At 40.3% G+C, this 24,745-nt stretch overlaps 1 protein-coding gene across 1 annotated transcript in view; it reads left to right on the top strand.

The window, feature by feature from the left end:
- Positions 1 to 24,745, top strand: part of TACR3 (tachykinin receptor 3) — a 122,688-nt gene that overhangs the window by 61,080 nt on the left and 36,863 nt on the right. Inside the window, exons 2-3 of the mRNA XM_072118854.1 lie at positions 9,892 to 10,077; positions 13,770 to 13,920. Coding sequence (XP_071974955.1) covers positions 9,892 to 10,077; positions 13,770 to 13,920 — 337 coding nt within the window. The remainder of the gene's footprint in view (positions 1 to 9,891; positions 10,078 to 13,769; positions 13,921 to 24,745) is intronic.

Raw genomic sequence — 24,745 nt, 5'->3', positions numbered from 1 at the left:
GGATGATGCTGCACACAGGAGCTGCTGCACCTCACAGATAATGTAAATATTGACTTTATATGTTACTAAATTTTTATAAGGCATAATATCAACTAATGGCCATGTTTTTAACCCTTTTCTATCCAGAATAATCTAAGAACACACTTGCTCTCTGATTGCCTTTTATTTCCATTATTTATACCTATGTTATGACATTCTCACTCAAATTCATATGAACCACGGAGGGTTCTGCTATTGTATGGCTACCGTATATACTCGTGTATAAGCCGTGTTTTTCAGCACAAAAAATGTGCTAAAAAACCTCGCCTCGGCTTATACACGAGTCAATGCTAAAAAAAAAAAATAATACTCACCCTCCGGTGTCCGCGATGTTCGTCGCGGCTCCCGGCGGCTCCGGATCCCTGTCGCAGCTCTCGGCGGCTCCCCGTGTCTCCTCTTCTGTCTTCTCTAGCCGGCAGAGTCGCGTCCATGCGATCTGCCGGCCGTCGCACACTGTAATGCAGTGCTGTCGCCGCTTATGACGTCATCAGCGGCGACAGCGCTGCACCACAGTGTACAACGGACATCGCGATCTCCCGGCCAGAGAAGATAGAAGAGTGAAGAAGCCGCCGGGAGCCGCAATGGGGATCGGAAGCTGCCGGGAGCCGGGAGGAACATCGGGGACACGGGAGGGTGAGTATTAAGTTAATTTTTTTATCTGTATGCTACACGGGGGCAGGCTGTATACCGATGGGGGCAGTGCTGTATACCGATGGGGGCAGTGCTGCATACCGATATGGGCAGTGCTGTATACCGATGGGGGCAGGCTGTATACTGCAAGGGGGCAGGCTGTATACTGCAAGGGGGCAGGCTGTATACTACTGGGGACAAGCTGTATACTACTGGTGGCAGTGCTGTATACTACTGGGGACAGGCTGTATACTACTGGGGCCAAGCTGTATGCTACATGGGGCCAGGCTGTATGCTACATGGGGCCAGGCTGTTTGCTACATGGGGCCAGGCTGTATGCTACATGGGGCCAGGCTGTATGCTACATGGGGGCAGGCTGTATGCTACATGGGGGCAGGCTGTATGCTACATGGGGGCTGGCTGTATTCTACGTGAGGGCTGGCTGGCTGTATACTACACCCTCGGCTTATACTCGAGTCAATATGTTTTCCCAGTTTTCTGTGGTAAAATTAGGGGTCTTGGCTTATACTCGGGTCGGCTTATACTCGAGTATATACGGTTATAGTATGGCGCACATCTAAAAGTGACTTTTCATGGCATTTTCAATGAACTTTTTGTTTAATAATTTGCGTTTGTCACAAAGTTAGATGGGCGTTGCCAACAGGTTGTCAACCGTTAATTAAGGCAAATGCCTATCTATTTTCTGTCCATCTATCAATCAATCAATCTTCTATCTCTCTTCTAGTGTCTCTATCTCTCATATCTATCTTCTATCATCTATCTACTGTATAGTTCTGCATCTATAAAACTATTTATTATTCATATTTATCTTCTATCACCCATCTACCTATCATCAGTCTATCTCATATAACATTCTCCTATAGTCCCATATTACAGATACTTACCTACTACTGTGTGTAACTAAAAAGTGTTATTATTGTGAAGAAGTAGCTTCTTATTGACTGTGACTTCATAAAATAGTCTTATTTTGGGGCTATAATTTTAGATTTGCCCAGGGCCCCACTTTGCCCTGCACATATATATAAATATATATTATATATAAGCTAAGTGTATGTGTGTACATATGTATGTATGTACCCACCATACACAGGAGCCATTGTCTGCTGCTGCTGTGGCAGTTGGAAGCTGAGCCGTGATTGGTTGCTGTTCTGCCACAGGTCATTAATATGAGCGCTGAGCTCTGATTGGTTACTATAGGCAATTAGTAAAGAAGCTTATGTGTGAGGTAAGATGGATAGGGATACAGAGATAGTGGGAGATTTATCAGAAATGTCTGAGGTAAAACTGTTCCAGCTGCCCATGGAAACCAATCAGAGATCAGGTGTAATTTTATAAACTGTACAAAAATGAAATCTGAGCTCTGATTGGTTACCATAGGCAACTAGAGCAGTTCTGCTCTCAGACACTTCTGATAAATCTCTCCATAGACAAAGTTACATTCAGAGACATAGGCAGTCACTGGATTGAGAGTGTCAGAGACACAGACAGTCACTGGAATGAGAGTGCCCAAGACCAACAGTCACTAGAATGAGAGTGCCCAAGACCAACAGTCGTTGGAATGAGAGTGCCCTGAGACCAACAGTCGCTGGAATGATAGTGCCCGAGACTAAAAGCTGCTGGAATGAGAGTGCCCAAGACCAACAGTCACTGGAATGAGAGTGCCCGAGACCAACAGTCACTGAAATGAGAGTACCCGAGACAGACAGTCACTGGAATGAGAGTGCCCGATACAGACAGTCCCTAAAATGAGAGTGCCCGAGATCGACGGTTGCTGGAATGAGAGTGCCTGAGACTGACAGTTGCTGGATTGAGAGTGCCTGAGGCTGACAGTCACTGGTTGAGAGTGCCCGAGACAGACAGTCACTTAAATGAGAGTGCCCGAGACTGACAGTCGCTAGATTGAGAGTGCCCGAGACAGACAGTCATTGTATTGAGATTGCCCGAGACAGACAGTCGCTGGAATGAGAGTACCCAAGACAGACAGTCACTGGAATGAGACTTCATATTTTCTGAAGGTCATGTGGTCAAATTAGACCAAAATAGATCTTATTGGTATCAACTTCACTGGCCAAGTACAATTATGAGTGTGGAAGCATCATTATTTCTGCAAAGGGCACAGGACAGCTGCGGTCTATTGAAGGGAGGATGGATGGAGCAGGATTTTTGCCAACATCCTCCTCCAAATAGTAAGAGCATTGAAGATTTGTTGTGGCTGGGTCTTCTAGCATAGCAATGACCTGAAACACACAGTCAGGGTCCTGGAGTGATCTAGTCTCCTTCTACACCTGAACCCAATTGAACATTTTTGTAGGGAGCTGAAACTCAATGTTACCCAATGACAATGCTAAAAACTCAGAGATGTGGTAAAGATCTGTATGGAGGAATGGAGCAAATTCCTGCTGCAGTGGTTTTAGATTCTGTCTCTCACAGTTAAAGTATATTTACAATAAAATTACCTCTCCTTTTTTGTATTTGGTTAAAGTTCCAAAATCAAATATGTATCAAACACTTATTTTCCCCACAATATTACCGTCAAACATTTATTTATTAACCCCTTAACAACCAGGTCCTTTTTCGTTTTTGTGTTTTCATTTTTCACTCCCCACCTTTAAAAATCTATCACTGGGTGAGTGCTTTTTTTCTACATCACAAATTGCACTTCATAGTGACGGTATTTAATATTTCATGGCGTCTACTGGGAAGCTGGAAAATCTAAAGCAGTGAAATTTTTGTCAAAAAATGCATTTGAGCCTTTATTCTTTTGGTCGGTGTGATTATGGGGATACCACATTTATATAGGTTTTATAATGTTTTTAAACATTTACAAAAAAATAAAACTTCCTGTACAAAAGAAAAACAGAGCCATTACGGTGTACAGTGTAAGGTTTCATATTATGTGACTTTTGATAACCTTTTAAATGCTACCGTGTTGAGGACTGTACAGCTTTATAATCACTATTTTTTAAATATTTTTTTTTAAGCGGCAAATAAGTGGCATTTTTTACTTTGGCCACACTTTTTCCGCTACTGGGTTGAACTCCAGGAATAACCATATTTTGATAGATCGAAAATTTTGGGACATGGTTATACCTAACATGTTTATGATTTTTACAGTTTATTTATATTTATATTAGTTCTAGGGAAAGGGGGGTGATTTGAAGTTTTAGGTTTATTAATTAAATTTTTCAAACTTTTTTTATTTTATTTTTTTTACTATTTTTCAGACCCCCTACAGTACTTTAACCCTAGGTTGTCTGATTGACCCTACCATATAGTGGGGATTTACAACATATTTAATAACAATGTGCAAATCGTGTTAAAAGTGTTAAATACTAAGACTCAACGCTGTCATAGCAACAGATTGCTACTACCCGGTGATGTCACGGGGAGCAACAATCTAAGCCAATATGGCGGCGCCCACAAGCCACCATGTTTTTAATGCTTGCACCAATCACGGGTGCTACCGGTGGTTGTTTGCTGCAATATGTCTGTGAACCCTCTCCATACAGTGGACTGGAGAGACATACTGTTACCTCACACTTCGGTAACGGTTTAAAAATTGATCAGGTTTTCAGTTGTGGTGCATTCTTGTACACGTATTTCACACATTTCAAATTTGACACATGATGTTCTTTTTGCTGGTAATAAAAAGACTTTGGTCAGACTTTTTTATTGTTTCTTTTGACCTGGAGTTGACAATGAAAAAAAAAACACTGTTAGGTATGTTTGTCTTAATTCATGAACCATTTTACACAATTGGTATAGACATTATTGGTCCACTAGAGAAATGTTCCACAGAGAACCATTTGTAATTAAATGGACTCTAGTTTCCCAATTACTTTGTACAGTAACTATTCCAATGTGCAGAGTTACTGCTAAAACTTTATCTTTTGTCAGAAGTGTATCAACTTCTTGGTATTCAGGAGATTCCACTTACAATTCACAGACCAGTGGACTGGTATAAGTGAAATCTACCATCAAAATCAAGCATGGGGGGCACTTACTCATAGATCCAGGTACCGTGACTGGGTTAATCTTATGTTTTTTATCCTTCAAAAATCAACTTTTAAAATTATGCTAATGAGTCAAACAAGCTCTGGAGAGTTGTCTGATTACCTCAGGGCTACAGATTCACAGGCTGTCACAGTGTGTAGGGAGCACTTCATCCTCCTACTACGTGCATAAACTTCCTCTGCTATAGTGAGATTACAGAAGGCAGTGGGAGAGGAAAAGCACTGGGATAGCAGGGGTCGGATGAGACAGATTAACTGCCTATGTAGCCTGAGCACAAAGGGGCTCTTGTAACATCACCAGATCACTCAATAGCATATTTTAAGTTCACCGTGCCTGGATCTCTGAGTAAAGGTCCCTTTGTTTAACCGTGTAATCTAATGTTATAATGGGACAAAATCTTATTCTTAGGAATTTAGCAGTTCAGCCACGTTTCAAATAAAATCAGATCAGGGAAGAAACACCAAAATACAGATCATTTATCTTGATATGGTGCTAAGGTAAAGAGATGAACAAGCTTCGTTTTGAGGTGGGAGGTGTATCAAGTGGTTTTTTGGACTTTTAACTGATTTATCTGTTTATAACACCATTTCTGACACCTCATTTTTCCTAGTCTTATAAGGATATATAATGCTCTACTTTTTCTCTTCTTTATGGTGTTGCCACCTGAAAACTATTAACCATAATCTGAAAAAGTGTTCAACAAGGTCTGAAAAAATACATTTAGACACAAACATTTTTTGGATTTACTTGCATTAGTAGAATACAAAAGGTCTCATCTCCATGACTGCCAACAGTAACTGCCTGCTTGATATTCCTGGGGGCAAGATCTAAAATTGTCAGTCTATACACAGACCATACAAAGGCTGATTATAGCAATAGACTGCAATACAACAGTTTTGAACAAAATTTCAGATGATTTCTTGTTTAAGTCCTATAGTTGGACATAGAAAAATTGTAACAAAAAAAGTAAAAGCTTACAACAAAAAAAAAAAATAGAAACAAATAATGCAAGTCCCCTAATTGGCTTATCCAATATAAAAATAATATACAGGGGGTCAGATCCCCCTAGTTACAGATGGACCTCTCTGTCCACTGTGACCTCTGCCCACTGGATGCGTTACATTACTCCCAGGCTGCCATGATCAGCTATACGGTGTCTGTAATAAAATTTTATTGATTATCCTCGTTCCTGCGAGGATAAACACCAAATTTTGAAACTCCAATTCTCACAGGAAGTTAAAATTATAAAATATAACAGTTCTGACCAATTCAACTTCTGTACAAAATGCCTAACATGATAAATAAAATAAAAAGGTACATAGGGTTCTTCATTCCAAAAATAAGAAATAATCATATGGTAGTTTTCATGAAAAAATATTTTATTTATTTATTTAAATATTTTAGCTTGTTAATTATACCTCAAACAAAACCCAAACATGAGCACTTTTTAAAGGACAAAACTGGCAGGGAGAAGAATTTACAAACTGGAAGACATTTCATCAGGGTAAACTACAGGTAAATGACACGCAAAACAGTGAGAGATTTAGTGCACATTATGGGGCCTATTTACTAAGGATCTGCTGTCGCACTATCGCCGGTTTTTCCAACGTTTTTGGGATTTGCTTTGACAGGTATTTAGCCGGGGATTGAGTTGCACGCAATGGGATTTTGGCGCTGGCTTTCATGCGTCAGAAATTGGGGGGCGTGCCGTTGGATGATCAGACTGGTTTGGACTGAGCACGGGATTTAACTTTCAAATTGTGTTGCAAGACCAAGCACTTACATGCACCAGGAAGAAGGTGAACTCCAGTGGACATGAGCGGGGAAGCGACAGGATATCGGGTGCTCGATCTAAGTGAATCGCGGCAGAGTGCATGATCGTCAGACAATGCACTTTCAGGGAACGCATCAGGAAGGGTAAGTAAATGTGCCCCAACGTACTCTGCACATTATATACCGTATATATTCTCTTTTTATCATATTAATGTTTGAAAAAAATACATGAAAAGAACATCTGTAGGCTAAAATTCTCAAGTTATTCCTTTAGAGGAGTTTGTTTTCCAAAATGTGGTCATTCTCAGGGCCTTTTACTGTTCTTGTAACTCAGAGACTACGCCGTACATATACAGATATGCCATAGCACCCAAAATCCAGGGCTTAATCTCTTCTGCACCCTGCTGGGTTCCCAAACTGTAATTCTGACCACATATTTGACTGCTTGTATGGGGAATTTCAACTCCGTATGAATATTAACATCTTTGGTCTAAGTCAACGTTTTATGTGATCTTCATTATCACAGGCCATTGTCAACAATTTTTTTGAAACACCTCTGGGGTTAAAATAATTCCCATAATATCCATTGATAAATTCATAGAGAGTTTTAGTTTCCAAAATTGAGTTATACTTTAAGGCTTCCCTTTTTTATTGTATTCACTTAAAAATTTGTCCCAAAAAATGTGCCCACTGAAAGTCAATTGGTTATTCTTTCCTTCTGAGCCCCACTGTTTGCCCTTACAGAAGTTTCTAACCATGCACAACAAAATCTGAAATGTACAGTAGAGTAAAGTGACACTCATCCAATTTGAGCCTCCAAACAGTATTGGTGAATAACTATCTATTATAAAACTTGCACATAGATACTTGCGAACTCTAATGTCACGCTTGGTAATATTCAAAACTCTGCAATAGTAATTTTTTACAAATTGTAATTCATATAGTAATGGCAATTAATACATCTTGTAATAATAAAATGGCTATTTCGAAGAAGCGGACAGCACTCCAAGGTTCAAAATCAACAAATGGTGATCTTTATTGAAGTAAGTGGTGACATTTCGGTGTTGTACACCTTTTTCAAGGCTTCTTCCAAATATCTATCTACACAAGGAGCAAGCCAGGACCTTTGGGGGTGCTGCACCCCTCCTTCTGAAGATACTTTCTAACTGTGCAGACTTGAACTTTACCACATTCTAATAATAAAAGTTAGATACTGTTAACATTAATTTAATGATGTTAGAAGTATAGATATGGCTAGCAAATGTTAGTCAAACACATAATGAGATGGATTCTTACATTTGCAAGGATTGTACATATACAGAATAAGTGCTCACAAACCACAATAGTCGGTATGTGACATGCTCGAGATGAAGGAAGCCACCAGGGAATATATGTGTGGCAACGACATGGTTGAGTTGCATCTTAGGATGGATTCACCTTTAAAGCATATATAAATATTTAAATTGGATGTCTTAAACATGTGGGAATAAAGAGGGTTTTTTTTTTAAACTCATACTATGTATTAACCCTAAAATCTCTAAAATATGGCATGTGACTGGCAATACATCTGCACTATAACATTTTTGAATGTTTCTTTGTTTTATTGCAAACATCAAATACAATTCACATTTCCATGATGTTGAAACCTTAGATATTAAAACAAATAAAATAGTATGGCAAACATGTTAAATGTATAATTACATAAAACCACAATACATGCTTGATTAATAATGGATTATATCTAGCAGTAGACTCAACGTAAAAAAAAAAAATATTTTTTATATATATATTTTTTTTTCTCAAGATTCTAAAGATAACAAACACTCTAAAGTGTAATCCACTCCCAAGGGAAAGAAGCTTGTTTGCCTGTTGTGTGCAGTCATACTCTTTAGTCCCATCAGTTTCAGTGTCACTTGCAGATGAACAGAGGCCACAGCTCTGGCGTAATCAAGTCTCCTATGATTATTGTAAACCTAAGAAGGAATTAGTCATCCTGTACACTTCTGCCACCTTTCACCTTTCTGGTACATTACTGCATGAGTTCTGTGACAATGAATCCTGCTGCACATATCAAGTAGAGAAGAATAGAAAATTATGCAATAGACACTAGAAAATCTGTGGAATATTTTATAAATAAAATTCCCTTTTTATCAATGATTTAAAACAAATTATAGTTTTAGATATTTTTTGCCACAGTCATTCACATCTGTTTAATTAACAAATATGTAAATTAGGTATATTTATAATTAAATGAATTTACAAAATTGTTGTATTGGTTTCTTCTGAATCACTGGGAGATTTTGCGATTATTTATCATTGTGTGCAAATATAGGGATGATGGTATAAATAGAATATTCCTGAAGGCTTGACAAATGTGTGACAATTTTTATTTTAAAAGTGACTAAAACATAAAAAACTGGTGAAAAAATAGGTCACTCTTAGAAGACACTTTCCCATCACTGATTGTTTATCTCTATAACCCCATACTATTTTCACTAGGCAGTATAAAGAACCTTATGCCAAGCAACCTGGTATACAGCATGCCCAATCAGCACAAGTTTAGAGAAGAGATGATTTTTAATTTAAAGTAACAAATTCTCTACCGAAAAATGTTATTAAGATTGGGCCCATTGTTTTTTTAAGGTAACCTAAAAATAACTTTATAATACACTTTTATTGTTTGCTATGGGTAACAAAGAGAATTATAGACTTAGAATTATAGGGACATATTTTTCAGGGCCTCTGTGCCATGTCAGTGGCATAGAAGCCCTGAAATAATTGCAAATCCTAGCTTATTGCTAGCACTTGCGATTAGTTAGCCCAATCGGTCACCTTTATGCCAGTGGGGCGTGAAGGAGGGGGCGTGGGCAGGCATGCGGAGGGCGCAGCTGTTCGGGAGTGGGCCGGTGTGGGGCGTTACTATCCCTATGCATGAGCACTCGCTGTAGCCGGTGACTTTTCACATGTGAAAAGTCACCAGCTGTGTTTATTTCTACGCCAGGGTCTGGCGTAGAAATAAATGCTGCGCAAGACCCCACGGGGCCATCATACGCCGGTGCACGAGCACTGGCGTATGATAAATATGTCCCATAATCTTTATAACCTTCTCCCTAGTTCATGTTCAATAAATTACAACTTTACCATAAGCTGCAGAGAAACTAATTCAACAGCACCAGCCAATATGGCTACATAAGTTGTCACTTTTGCAAAATTAAAAGTCAGTCACAACTAAACAGAAAAATATATACATTTACGTAGGCAAAATATAAGTTAAATCCAAAATTGTATGAACTGTGCTCCCTTAGGTAAATAATTGATATTGCATTTTGGAGTTGTAAAGCAACTGACCAGTTATGACATCAAAGTGGCACATATGTGGATTTTAACATTATGTTTTATATGTTTTTATTTTAGATATATGGCTATAATAAATCCATTGAAGCCACGTCTTTCTGCTACTTCGACAAAAGTAGTCATTGGAAGTATCTGGGTTTTTGCATTCGTGCTGGCTTTCCCTCAGTGCCTTTATTCAGAAATTAAAGTAACACCAAGAAGGACTCTGTGTTTACTTGTCTGGCCTGGGTTCGGAAAAAAATTAACGTACGTATTCCTTTCATTTTGCATTCTAACAGAAAATATTAGATTTGGTTAATTAAGTTGGGCTCTGTAATAGCTGTGAACATGACAGGCAAACAAAAATCTCATTTATCCTTTAATTAAATGTCAAGTGGAACAGCAACTTATTTTCACACAATTCTTGTTCTTATAACACAATACATAAAAAATAGAACATTTTAATATGAAGCCTTTTTATGTAGAAAAGTAGGGTCTTCCCCTTGTAACTACTGGAATGCACAGTATTTTTCACTGTGTTGAAAATCATTAAATTGTGTGCTGAAAAAAGATCTTTGGCTGTGTGAGAATATTCAGAAAAAATATGTGGAAATGCTGTTACAGCATCACATACACAGTGACAGCAAACTTGATTTTCTATGGTTTTCTATGTTATTTTTTTTTGACAAACCTATCACCATAAAGGGAACCTGTCAACACATATACAGCTAGTTCCTATGGACTATTAACTAACTGACTTCCTTTAGTTGAAATAGTTTCCCTAACATCCACATAAACCATCTTTATTTTACTTAGCATGAAAGGGGGCATGTTCTGCTCAACTGACCCCTCCCATTTACTCCTCCTAATGCCTTTTGCCTCCTTACTTTTCAGCAGTTCATGTCATGTGATTAGAGTGACATGATCTTAGGTCCTTTAGCCTACTAACATTAGCAAACTGTACCCCATGTATGTATGGGATCACATGAATTCACAGCAGCCTCCATGGACTTCTGATCCTCTTCATCCTCCATGGAGGCTGCTGTGATTTTATGTGATCACATACATGGGGTTCAGTTTGCTAATGTTTGGAGGCTAAAGGACTTGAGATGATGTCACTGTGGTCACGTGACATGAGTGTAACACAAGACATTGTGTAAAAAATATGACACAATATTTCCTCTAAGTATATAGACCTTTATATGACTGTAGTTGAAGAGACAAAGACAAACAGCAAAAGAAGAGTCAAAAGCAATAGACATGAGTCAGAAAAGCTCATTTGCAAATAAGAAACGACTGTAATTAAGGAACAGTGGCTCATTGGAAGCTAATTTTAAGTGATATGGGGACAACCAGTAATCAGCAAGCTTTGTTTTGTCAGGGTGATAAAATTCTGGTGACAGGTCTTCTTTAACAATTGCACACAAACCCTAAATAGTACCTTAGTCTGTGTCAGCATTCATCGGTAGTGGACCCGCTGTACCACCGGGGACGATGACGTATGCTGACACCTGGGAGCGGAGTATAAGTGGCACCCAGTTTTCACCACAGCTTAAAGTGGATTGGACTTGCTGCGACATGGTACCACCAGGTTGCTCCACAAGCACGACTTTATCCGTGGTGGCGGCCAAGGTGAGGTACAGAGTCATCAGGCAGAACTGTGGTCGGGGACAGGCAGAGGGTCAAGACAAGCAGCACAGGATCAAGGTCAAAGGCAAAGCAGGAGGTCTGGGCAGGCAGCAAAGGAGCGTAACCAGGGACAGAACTAGGGTCACAACAGGAATTCACAAGATAAGCACTAGGCATAAGGGACAAGCTTTCTCTGAGGCACAAGGCACAAAGATCCAGGAGAGGACACACGAAGGGGTTGGGAATTTAAAGAAGGTATTTTACATAGTAACTTGCATCTACAGATGTTTATGTCCAGGATACAAGGGTTTAGCTTGCTGCTTTTCCCTTCTTTCACTAGGAGAAAATAAAAGGGAGAACCTAACAGAACCATCATTGAATACACAAAAGAGGATATTTTACTCTGCAAACCTCTACAGTATATTTCCTTGGCTTGACCCAAATTCTGTAAAGCACACAATTTATACCTAGGTCATCTTCTTTAACATCTATATAACAAGGTATATAAGACCGAATAACTCTTCTTATCCAAAACAGAGGTTAAGATCCACAATATTATGAATCATATTGATCAGTTTACTTAAATCACAAGATAAATCAGAGATTCTCAAATGTAGTGCAGATCACTAGGTACACAGCTCTCAACCATAGCTGAAATATGACCATGATAATTTGGTCTGTTTTATTCTACTATCTCTGAATGGAGTGAATACCCATGGCTTAATCAAATGGCTATTCTTCTAAGAGTGCTTAAAAATGTGTTCTTACCTGCTAGGGCCAGTGATAATTATTGTATTGCACTGCAGCTTATAAGATAGAAAATGAGGTGCACTATCCCTTTAAACCCTGAGGTGGAGTCTTCAGCTACTTATTCTAGGGAAATGAGACAGCTAGTGGTGTATTGCTCAGCTGTATGTTAGACATAAATATATTCAATGGAAGTATGATATAAGGGATGCTTAATGCATGCAAGTGAATTGTAACTAATATTTGCTTGCCATATTTCTTCTCCTAAGCAAAACATAATTTTAATTTATAATGATGATGTAAACTTGATTTTAGGAGGGCTACTAATGATGCAAGAGGTTCCTGCTGTAGCTAGGCATCTTAAGAAAGGGTCTGAAGAATAGAATGGCATGGCCTATCTTGATTTTTTCATATATTTTCCAGGCTAGATTACAATATGTACCAACGACTGTGCAATTCAGTCAGAAACCATTTGTCTTTGGCTGGTTTATAGTGCGGCTTGAATGGCTGGGGACATTCTGCACTAAATATGCCTCCCATGATGATTGCATAAAAGAGAATAATGTGGCCTTCTTGTCCCAAAAAAAGTCTAATAAAGCTTCCCTGAGAAAAATTGAAAAGCCATGGGTCATGGCTCACAGATTCCCGAAAACAAATTTGTCTAAAATTTGCAAAAGTAATTTAAAAAATGGTTGGCTCAAAATCTAACTTATACTTTAATAAGCATGCCTCTTAAGGCCATAGTTTGTCACTTAAAGGGAAGGTGTCAGCAGAAATTGACTGCTACCAGTATATTATAAAGCAGATTATCCCCTACCAGATCATGTTTCTATCCTTTTCATCGAAAAAAAATAAATTAGTCAATAAGTCAAGGAGCAAGAGATTTCAGCACTGATGCCAAACTTTTTCTTCCTCACAATATCCTTTCTGCTATATTAAATGCCCCTACCAGGATCATCACTAACCTGCGCTACCAAAGGCTGGTGAATGATATCACAGAAGAGAGTGCATTATAAGACAGCGAGAGCTAGACTTCTGTCTTATTGACTTAAAACATCAAATTTACATCTCACTTCCAAACTAATTTTTTGGATGATGCCAACATGCAGGACCATGAAAGAAACATGATCTGGTTTAGCAGCCTAACAACATACTGGTCATGGTTTATTAGGTCAATTTCAGCTGACAGGTTCCCTTTAAGTTATATCTTTCCAAAGTTGCCAATGATTAGTCTATGTTTACCTGGCATTTTTTATGCCAATTTTGAAACATTTTCAAGAATCACCCTGTATAAGTGCTTGCTATTTTCTTCAGTGCCTGCAACTGTGTCCAATAAACAACCACACTGCAATTCAAACAGCTCTAAGGATTAATACCACTGAGATGAGTCATTTGGAAAATGTAGTGAAGCCATCAAGAAAATAATTATTTTTAAAGTGTACAGAAAGATATATGTAAATGTTCAGGGGCCAAGTCTATATTATCTTAACACAGTATAGAATCTTAAAATCTGTCACAATTTTAAAGTATCAGAAGAGCTAAAAAATAACAATTTATTGTTGTATCTGTTTTCTACATTTAAGGTACCAAATCATTGTTGTTTTGTTTGTGTATTGCTTCCCATTACTTGTCATGGGCATAACATACACAATTGTTGGAATTACGCTATGGGGAGGAGAAATACCTGGGGACACATCTGACAAATATCATGAACAACTTCGGGCAAAAAGAAAGGTAATTTGTGTGATTTCTTCTTTTCTATATTGTTTGTGTTTTTGCAACAAATAAAACACAAATTCATTTTGTATTATTGAGAAATTATATTGAAATATTGCTTGTAACATTCATCAGAGATTTTACTTTGTTACACGGCATGGAGGAGAAATGTTATTCCAAGGCTAATATATCAAAAGGATGCAGACTGTAATAAATGAAGCATCAGGTTCAATCCCTAAGGCAGAGCTTTTCTTTCGGTTTTCTAAGTACAACAGCAATTCATTGTAATAAGCACTTTGGTCTTGATTGATGCTCAAAATGTTTTATGGCTCACTAGGAAGCAATTGTCCAGCCTTTGGCTAATATCTGAATATTTATTCTCTATTTTAATTTGGTTTTTCTTTCTATTTACCTCAAAGGTTCACTATAAAATATAAAGAGGAAAAGGGTGGTTATAGAGCCACAACTCTCCTTTAGCATCAACACGTTAGGGAACCTCAGGGGCCCTACTGTATATTTCAAATCCTCAAAATAGTCAAGAGACACTTCACTCCACTCCATCCTATTTCTTATTTTGCAGACACTAGACACTGTACTGATATCTGTTACCTGTCTGCTAAAGCATGATTATAGGATGATGGTCAGACAACTGGATTCAATGTATTTTCTATGTATATTTTTGCCCAATCTAGTCCATTTCTTCTTCAAACAACTCTAGAATGCCCATAATTTTTACAAATGCTAAATATTAGTATTAGTAGTATTAAGTTTATTATGAAGAGCAGTCAAACACTCACCAGATAATTCAAGCCCTGACACTTTCTGGATTGTGGGACCCCTTTCCTGCTGTCAGCTGTCCAATACATCAACTCTAATGATAGCCGTATCTGATTATTGGTTTATACTTCTGGGAATAACCTTCATTTCTGGTGCTGTCTTGAATATTTTGTCAGCTGACAACAAATGGATTGCAGGCCTCAGGAAAGCACCAGGACTCACTACAGCTAGAATAGTACAAAAGGTCTTGGAAAGGTGCTCCATGGAAGGATTTACCCTTTGAACTTGGCATGTAAGTCTGCCTCGAAGGAAAAAATCATGAATATATTAGGAAGTTTGCAGAATAACATTTCTGTATATAAGTTTACTGTCAGAAACATTTAGCCTTTAGAAGTGTTCTTGTAACCGGACTTCAAAGATATGCGAATTTACCAACTGTTGCCCCCTGGATTCATTGCTGCACAGCAGACCTGTGTATACTGAAACTTGCAATCTCTTTTACTGTTCAGGAGCTATTACAGCTCCATTGCCTTTTAAGAAAATTAAATAATTCACAATATTTAATCACTTTGTTGGTTTGCCAAATACAAGATAGATTTTATAATTAGAAGGATATTTCCCAATACAGTATGTTCATGGTTTTTTTGTGCTATTTTGTATCATTAGCACCTGTAGTTTCCAAAACTGTGTATTACACAGTTTAAATGAAGTGGCGCATATGGATTGGAGACATACCATATATGATTGTATAAAATATGTGCTGATTTCTATTACAAGGTACTGCTGTCATAAATAACAGATGAAGGTTGGTAACATCCTTCCAAAGTCATGAACACTGCCCTGCAAATACAAATGAGAGGCAATCTCAACTGTAACAATATAACATGCTGCAGTTATAGGATTTTTTCTGTAAAATAATAATATATATATATATAGGAACAATGATGTGGAAATACAGAGCAGAAAGACCTTACTAGGATGCAAACCGAATGGAAGGTGATCCATGAGATCAATATGGATTTTTTATTTTTTTTTTATTTAGGCACCTGAGCCCTTTCAGTATAATTTTTTTTAACAGATACAATAACAAATTAAAGCAAATGTGTTATGTAGGGTCTGGAAATTGACAGCAGACAGTGATGGAGGACACTGAAACTTAACCCCATTCCCATCTGCCCCTGCCTGATTAGCTCAAGAAGATAATGTTGACCAGTCAAGGCAAACACATAGATGAAAAAGTGCATGCTACCTATCACATGAAGTTTTGCAATGTACTCTATTAACCGGTTTAGCCATGATTTATGTTAATATTACCTAAAATACATCTATACATATCCTGTCAGTTCCTGGGGAAATGTTATATGTTAACTTAAATGACTCATTTACATTTACATTGTAGAAGTCCATCTTCCTTCAGTGTTCCATTTTACCATTTATTTAGAATTTATTAGCATCAATCATATTTTTGATAGAAGTCTAATAAATGTTAAGTGATGCAATTTAGATTTTCAGTAACGGTTAACATCCTGTTTATAGGGTAATTAATAGATTTGGCACTGCTCAACATTTAAGGTTGCTTAACATTTTTCATCTGATAAAATGCTTATAACTAGAGCAATGCAATACTAATGTGTCTTTATTTTTTGTTACAAACAGTTTTCCGTATTGTCTTCCTTACTAAGATATGTAGTATACTTTGTAATAAAGACTTCCAAGAATTAAAGCACTGTATCTTAAACAATACTCCATTATTTGCATGTTTGCTAATAAATATGGCTTTAAAAATGTAGCACGTAAAAATGTATGGAGTGAACACCCTGGAAAGTTTGAAATACACAGGTGCACAGATTAACCAACGTAGCCCGAATTGTCTCCATCCAGATTTACTTACCCACACACAATGCAGTGAGGCATACAGTATAGCCACCAACCGGGATAATACTTTCAAAACAATTTTCACCTCCTGTGCAAAGTGCTTTTTCAATGTTGTAGGTTTACATCAAAATCCCAAAAATCCATACTGACCCTTTTTGATAAAAATAGCAGGAATCTTTATAATATAGTTGGTATAAAAATATTGAAAGAATTTGCTTTCTTATTTTGTTCCAGAAGTAACTATGTAGGTTTAACCCCTTGCAGTCAAAGCAACTTTTCACCTTCCTGACACATCACATTTTTTCAAATCTAACATGTGGCTATAACTTTGGAACGCTTTAACATATCCAGACAATTCTGAGATTTTCTTGTGACACATGGTACTAACATTTACCAAATGTCTGCTATATGTTGACATGGTTTTTATGTGTCCTTTCAATTTTGTAGGATGTTAGGAGGCTTAGAACTTTAAGTGCAATTTTTCACATTTTGAATAAAAAACAAAAACATACTTTTGTGGGACATGCTCAGATTTCAAGTCACTTTGAGAGGCCTTAATAAAAGTTAACCCCAAAAAATGACCCCATTATGGAAACTACATCCCTCAACATATGTAAAACAACTTTAATTGTTTTACAAGGGATAAAACAAAATTAGTTGCAATTTTGAAAGTCTTTTGGCAAAATGAATTTTTTTTTTTAAATGTACACATTTTCAGTGGATAAAATACCAAAGTGCTCCACAAAGTTTGATACCCAATTTATCCCGACAATGCCAAAACCTATGGGCACATACCACAGCATTGAAGGGAAGCTGCGCCATTCGGAGCAGTTTTGCATTGTCATTTTGTAAAGGCTATACAATCTTTAATTTTTTTGGCAATTTGGACATATAAGGGCTTTTAACTGGAAGATTAGATGCACTTTACAAATTCTTCATTTGAGTGGGTATTTAGCTTATTGATGAGATTTTATTAACTCTTAAATCTATGGAGGAAAAGTATATGGTCAATTCTGGTTTAGTATTTTTTGCATCTTTTGGGAGTCCATTCACTGCCCCATAAAAGTAATATGTTATCTTTATCCTAAAGATCACTACAATTATGGTCATACATCATTTATAAAGTTTTTCATATATTTTTACAATTTTGCTGAAGAAAAACTAATATAGAGAAAATCTCTTCTGTTAACATATCGCCATCCTTTCGGGAGACATAACTTTAATATTATTTGTTTGACAGAGATGATTTGACCTATTTGACCTATTTAATTAATCCAGAATAAACGCTCATCTCTCCAGCGGGAATACCCGCTTTTCCTCCTTTCCATCTGTGCTCCAGCGGTCATAGCATCACATCTCATCTCCATTTCAACTTATACCTTGCAATCCATGCCTGATGAAGGTCTGAATTTATAAGACCGAAACATTGCAAAATAATAATTTTTGTTGGACTGCTATTCTGTTTATTCTGGATTAAATAAATTCTCCTCAATTTTTGACCATTTTGGTGTACATAACTTTTTTGATCACTTTTTAGAACATTTTTGTGAAGGGGTTTAATGAAAAAGGTACATTTTTGTAAGTTTTTTAGGGTTTTTTTAAACTGCAAAGTGGGACAGGGTGGGGAAGTAACTATGTAATAGCAAATATTATTAGAGATTGCTAGCTGAAAAAGGATAAGCTTTACAACTGTAATAAGATTGGTTGAACAATAATCCCAAAGGTAGGGGAATAGGAAGAGGCAGGATTAACTGGGATTTAAATTAGGGAAACATGGAGGGGGACTGTTTTTCTCAAACTAGGGGAGTTACAGGTAAATCTGTCCTCTATGGTAACCCCAAGCAATGTTGTTTTAACAATGGACTATTTGAAATCTGACACTTGTAATGATGACGTGCTACCCTGGAACGTGACCTGTACAGCAAAAGGTTGGCCTCAGTTACATGTCCAGATGCCATTACACAGAGTAGACAGAGCTAGGAAGAGGTTGCTGCCGTTCATAGGGTCAGTCAGATAGGCAGGGACTTCTCAAATGCCAACAATTGCCTTTAGGTATGGACATGAAGCGGTGTGATTAGGGGCAGGAGGAAATTTGAAATAAAAGCACACTCTCAGGATAGTTTGCAGTTGCATTAAAATCTGAAAATCACTTTGACATTATACTTTGCAGTTCCAGCATGATCCAGCATTATCAGTATAGTTTGCTGCTCCATCAAAATCTGAAAGTCGATGTCGCATTATAGTTTGCGGCTCCATCAAAATCTAGAAGATGCCGGTGCTGTATAGTTTGCTGTTCCATCAAAACTGAAAGGAACAGTCATTCAGATAGGCAGGGATTTCTCAAATACCAGCGATTACCCTTTTCAAAACACTTATGTAGGGAAAGGGGGCTGCTGACTTAAATCTATCAGCATTTACAGCATCATCCAGAAATGTATTAAAGGCACAATATCAGTATAGTGTGTTGTTCCACCAAAATCTGAAAGGTGCTATTGCATTATAATTTGGAGCTGCATCAAAATTTGAAAAGCACTGTTGCTGTATAGTTTGCCAGTCCATCAAAATTTGAAAGGCTCTGTCAGCCATTACACACAGGAGATATAGCAAGGAAGAGGTTGTTTCAGTTCATAGGGCCAGTCAGAAAGGCATGGACTTTTTAAATACTAATGATTGCACTTTTCAGGGCACTTGGGCAGGGACAGGAGGCTGATGTGATTAGTCGAGTATAAACTGTCCCGAGGATAAGCCGAGACCCCTAATTTTAACACAAAAAAACTGGAAAAACCTATTGACTTGAATATAAGCCGAGGGTGGGAAATGCATTGGTCACAGCCTCCCCAGTAAATAGCAAGCATGCCCCCTGTAGTATATAGCCAGCCAGCTCTCAGTAGTATACAGCCACCCCACAGTAGTATACAGCCTGCCAGCCCCCTATAGTATATAGCCAGCCAGCCCCCATGTAGAATACAGCCAGTTCCCATAGTATACAGCCAGCCCCGTGTAGTATACAGCCATCCCCCAGTAGTATACAGCCTGCCAGCCACCAGCAGTATACAGCCAGCCAGCCCTGTTTAATATATAGCCTGCCAGCCCTCTGTTGTATATAGGCTGCCAGCCTTCTGTAGTATACAGCCACCCCACAGTAGTATACAGTCTGCCAGCCCCCTATAGTATATAGCCAGCCAGCCCCCACGTAGTATACAGCCAGTTCCCATAGTATACAGCCACCCCCCTGTAGTATACAGCCACCCCCAGTAGTATACAGCCTGCCAGCCACCAGCAGTATACAGCAAGCCAGCCCCCAGTAGTATACAGCCTGCCAGCCCTGTTTAATATATAGCCTGCCAGCCCTCTGTTGTATATAGACTGCCAGTCCTCTGTAGTATACAGCCAGCCCACAGTAGTAAATAGCCTGCCAGCCCATAAAAAAATAAACTCAGTACTCACCATTTCGATAGCCCAGGCAGCTCTGCTTCCATCTTCATGTCCGCGGTAGGTCCGCGACTGACATCACAGTTGTGCTGTCAGGCTGTGCGCACAGAGATGTCATGGTCCTGGCGCTGGTCTGAAGAATGAAGAGGCGCTGCAGACGGAGCTGCAACAGACCTGCCACAGACCTGCCATGGACATGAAGATGGAAGCCGAGCTGCACAGGCCTTCGGAATGGTGAGTACTGAGTTTATTTTTTTATATACCCGAGTATAAGCCGAGTGGGGAGTTTTCAGCTTATACTCAAGTATATACTGTAGTTAAAAATTGGAAAAATTCATAGATAACTATCCTTTTCTGGACACTGTGAAGAACTGCATTGAGCTACTGATAGGCTGCTAAACTACAAGGCCAGAACTGCTAGCATTTACAACATTCTGACAGATGAGCTTAAGCACAGCCTGCTCCTGTGGTGAAACTGGTGGTGCCATCCAGACACTGACTACATGAGGAGGCAGAAGAAGAGGAATTGGAGGAGAAGAAGGAGGCAAGGATCGATCTCCTGCAATTCTTGGTGGTGGATATACAGGGTCGGACTGGAGTACCTGGGGCCCACCAGAGGAAATTATTTTTAGGGCCCACCCTATCTTTTTGCTAGTAAGACTACCAGACTACTAATGGAAGTATAAAAAACAGCAGATAAAGGTCTACAGTTTTAAACTACATTCACACGACGATATGATCTCCGTACTGTAGCATGGCGGGCGAACGGCAGCGCCCAGGAGAGGAGGAGGGGGTGAGCGCTTCACAACCCTGCCCCTCTCCATAGCACCCTTTGCTGTCTATGGTGGACGTTTATACGGCATATAAACATCAGACGTATATACGTCCCCCATACGGCTGTGTGAATGTAGCCTTAAACACAATGGGGTAGTTTTATCTGAGAGCAGAACTGTTCTAGTTGCTCAAGGCAACCAATCAGAGTTCAGCATTCATTTTCCCATAGCAGTTTATGAAACGAAATCTGAGCTCTGATTGGCTGCCATGAGTCACATTAAAAGACAAAGCACATGTTACTACTTGCAGAGCAATGCATTTGATGCATTTTGCCCAAATAATTTCAATGGCAAACATATCATCAGAAAGCGGCCTCTGACTGCGTTCACACTCTGCACTTGAATTACATTTAGGAAGGCAATTCCAGTGCAGTGCGGTGTTCCTAATGCAATGTGTGAACACAAACATCAGGAACCTAAATGTGGCCACTAACCCTAAGCCAACTATACCCAGCCTGACTAATTGTGCCCCCCATTACCAGCGGGTTGTATGTATACAGAGGCGCAGCAGTGACATCACAACCAGCAGCCGCGGCAGGTCCTGGCTGTGGTCAGTGTAACACTTACAGGCTGCAGGCAGAGGCTGCACAGGGGGCGCTGTGGTGGTGATGTCACTGCTGTATCTTTACATACATACAGACCGGGGCGGTTGGGGGGTACAATCAGATGGGGGAGATACTGTGTAACACCAGCAATTACTGTAAATCCAACAACTCACACACATGACGTCTATAGTTGAAGGAATTCTCTTTAATTTCTCTATCCTTCTATCTGGAGGATACATCAGCTTCTAGCAGCCAGATCTCTGCTCTAAAGATTAAGAAACACAAAAAGTTAAGTTCCTCCTTTTCTCATCATCTCCCCCACCTTCTTATGACAAATGTAATAGTGTTATGTTCTTCCCCTAGAGATCACAATTATTCTCCTATAGTGGATATAGTCTTGACCCCACATACCTACAATTCTTGCAGAGCAATGCCCCCCCCCAAGTAGTGAAGGTGCATGTCACCCTGCACCCCCACATTACACCCATGTCACCCTGCACCCCCACATTACACCCATGTCACCCTGCACCCCCACATTACACCCATGTCACCCTGCACCTCACATTACACCCATGTCACCCTGCACCCCACATTACACCCATGTCACCCTGCACCCCCACATTACATCCATGTCACCATGCACCCCACATTACATCCATGTCACCCTGCACCCCACATTACATCCATGTCACCCTGCACCCCCACATTACACCCATGTCACCCTGCACCCCCACATTACACCCATGTCACCCTGCACCTCACATTACACCCATGTCACCCTGCACCCCACATTACACCCATGTCACCCTGCACCCCCACATTACCTCCATGTCACCCTGCACCCCACATTACATCCATGTCACCCTGCACCCCACATTACATCCATGTCACCCTGCATCCCCACATTACATCCATGTCCACCCCTCATCCCACATTACATCCATGTCACCCTGCACCCCACATTACATCCATGTCACCCTGCACCCCACATTACATCCATGTCACCCTGCACCCCCACATTACATCCATGTCACCCTGCACCCCACATTACATCCATGTCACCCTGCATCCCCACATTACATCCATGTCACCCTGCATCCCCACATTACATCCATGTCCACCCCTCATCCCACATTACATCCATGTCACCCTGCACCCCACATTACATCCATGTCACCCTGCACCCCACATTACATCCATGTCACCCTGCACCCCACATTACATCCATGTCACCCTGCACCCCCACATTACATCCATGTCACCCTGCAAAAAATTACATCCATGTCACCCTGCACCCCCACATTACATCCATGTCCCCCCCTCATCCCACATTACATCCATGTCACCCTGCACCCCACATTACATCCATGTCACCCTGCACCCCACATTACATCCATGTCACACTGCACCTCACATTACACCCATGTCCCCCCCTCATCCCACATTACATCCATGTCACCCTGCACCCCACATTACATCCATGTCACCCTGCACCCCACATTACATCCATCTCACCCTGCACCCCCACATTACACCCATGTCCCCCCCTCATCCCACATTACATCCATGTCACCCTGCTCCCCATATTACATCCATGTCACACTGCACCCCACATTACATCCATGTCACCCTGCACCCCACATTACATCCATGTCACCCTGCACCCCACATTACATCCATGTCACCCTGCACCCCACATTACATCCATGTCACACTGTACTCCTACATTACATACATCCACATTTCCCCCTTGCACCCCTACATTACACACAGATTACACTGCACCCCCACATTCCCTCTTGCACCCCTACATTACATGCAGATGACACCCTGCACCCCCACATTCCCTCTTGCACCCCTACATTACATGCAGATGACACCCTGCACTCCCACATTCCCCCTTTCACCCCTACATTACATGCAGGTTACAATGCACCCCACATTCCCCCTTTCACCCCTACATTACATGCAGGTTACACTGCACCCCCACATTACATGCAGATTACACTGCACCCCCACATCCCCCTTGCACCCCTTCATTACATGTATATTACACTGCACCCTCACATCCCCCCTTGCATGTAATGTAGGGGGGCAAGGGGGATGTGGGGGTGCAGTGTAATATGCATGTAATGTAGGGGTACAAGGGGAAATGTGGGGGTGCAGTGTAATATGCATGTAATGAAGGGGTGCAAGGGGGAATGTGGGGGTGCAGTGTAATATGCATGTAATGTAGGGGTGCATTACACTGCCCCCTTTCACCCCTACATTACATGCAGGTTACACTGCACCCCCACATTTCCCCCTTTCACTCCTACATTACATGCAGATTACACTGCACCCCCACATCCCCCCTTGCACCCCTACATTACATGTATATTACACTGCACCCCCACATCCCCCCTTGCACCCCTACATTACATGTATATTACACTGCACCCCCACATCCCCCCTTGCACCCCTACATTACATGTATATTACACTGCACCCCAACATTCCCCCCTTGCACCCCTACATTACATGTATATTACACTGCACCCCCACATTCCCACTTGCACCCCTATATTACATACAGGTGCAGCATAACTTCACATACCCCAGGGCAGCTCTATCCGAGGACATGCTGAGTAGCTCCTCCCCGTCACATGGTAATGACCTCATCAAAGGTCCTTTACCATTGTACATTGTACAGTGTACTGCGGGGAAAGTGAAGATGCGCCCTGTGCCTGGTCCCCGCAGCCCACCCCTATCACCCGACCACCCCCCGGAACCCCGCCCCCATCCCGCGGGGGGGGGGGGCGTCCTTCGGTGCCGATTTTTTTTTTTTTTATCTTTTAATGAAAAAAAGTTTCTCTCCCAGGGGGGCCCACACCAGTATCAGGGCCCACCGGAGGATTCTCCGGTCCTCCGCTGGGCCAGTCCGACACTGTGGATATATATGTGTTACAGCAATTTCTGCCTAGAGCCTAGCAGCCCCTACATTAGACCAGTGGGCAGTTACCAATATATTACATCCCTGCTCATGCTTTTTAGTCCATGTGACAGTTGTAATGTGCACCTTACTAATGGCATCAGTGCACACCTTATTTTGTCCACAACCAGTTGTTACAAGGCAGGGATGCTCATATTGTTGTTCAGTGCAGGGATTGGCAACACAGTGTGCAGATGACATATGTTATGTCTAATGCACATTGCTTAAAAAATGCCATGCCAGAGAGATCCTCTGGGCTGGCCTGGGTACAGTGGGCAATAGCAGGATAATTCATGGCTATATGCTGCCTGATGTATATTTGTGACCTATTTCATCTTCACCTGGTTGCCTCTGAGCCATGTTGGGTCTAGGACATCGTCATAACCCCTTAGATCTTCTTCCACCAAGCA

This window comes from Engystomops pustulosus, chromosome 1, assembly GCF_040894005.1.
Source record: "Engystomops pustulosus chromosome 1, aEngPut4.maternal, whole genome shotgun sequence".
Lineage (NCBI taxonomy): Eukaryota > Metazoa > Chordata > Amphibia > Anura > Leptodactylidae > Engystomops > Engystomops pustulosus.
This window is presented reverse-complemented; position numbering and strand designations above follow the sequence as displayed.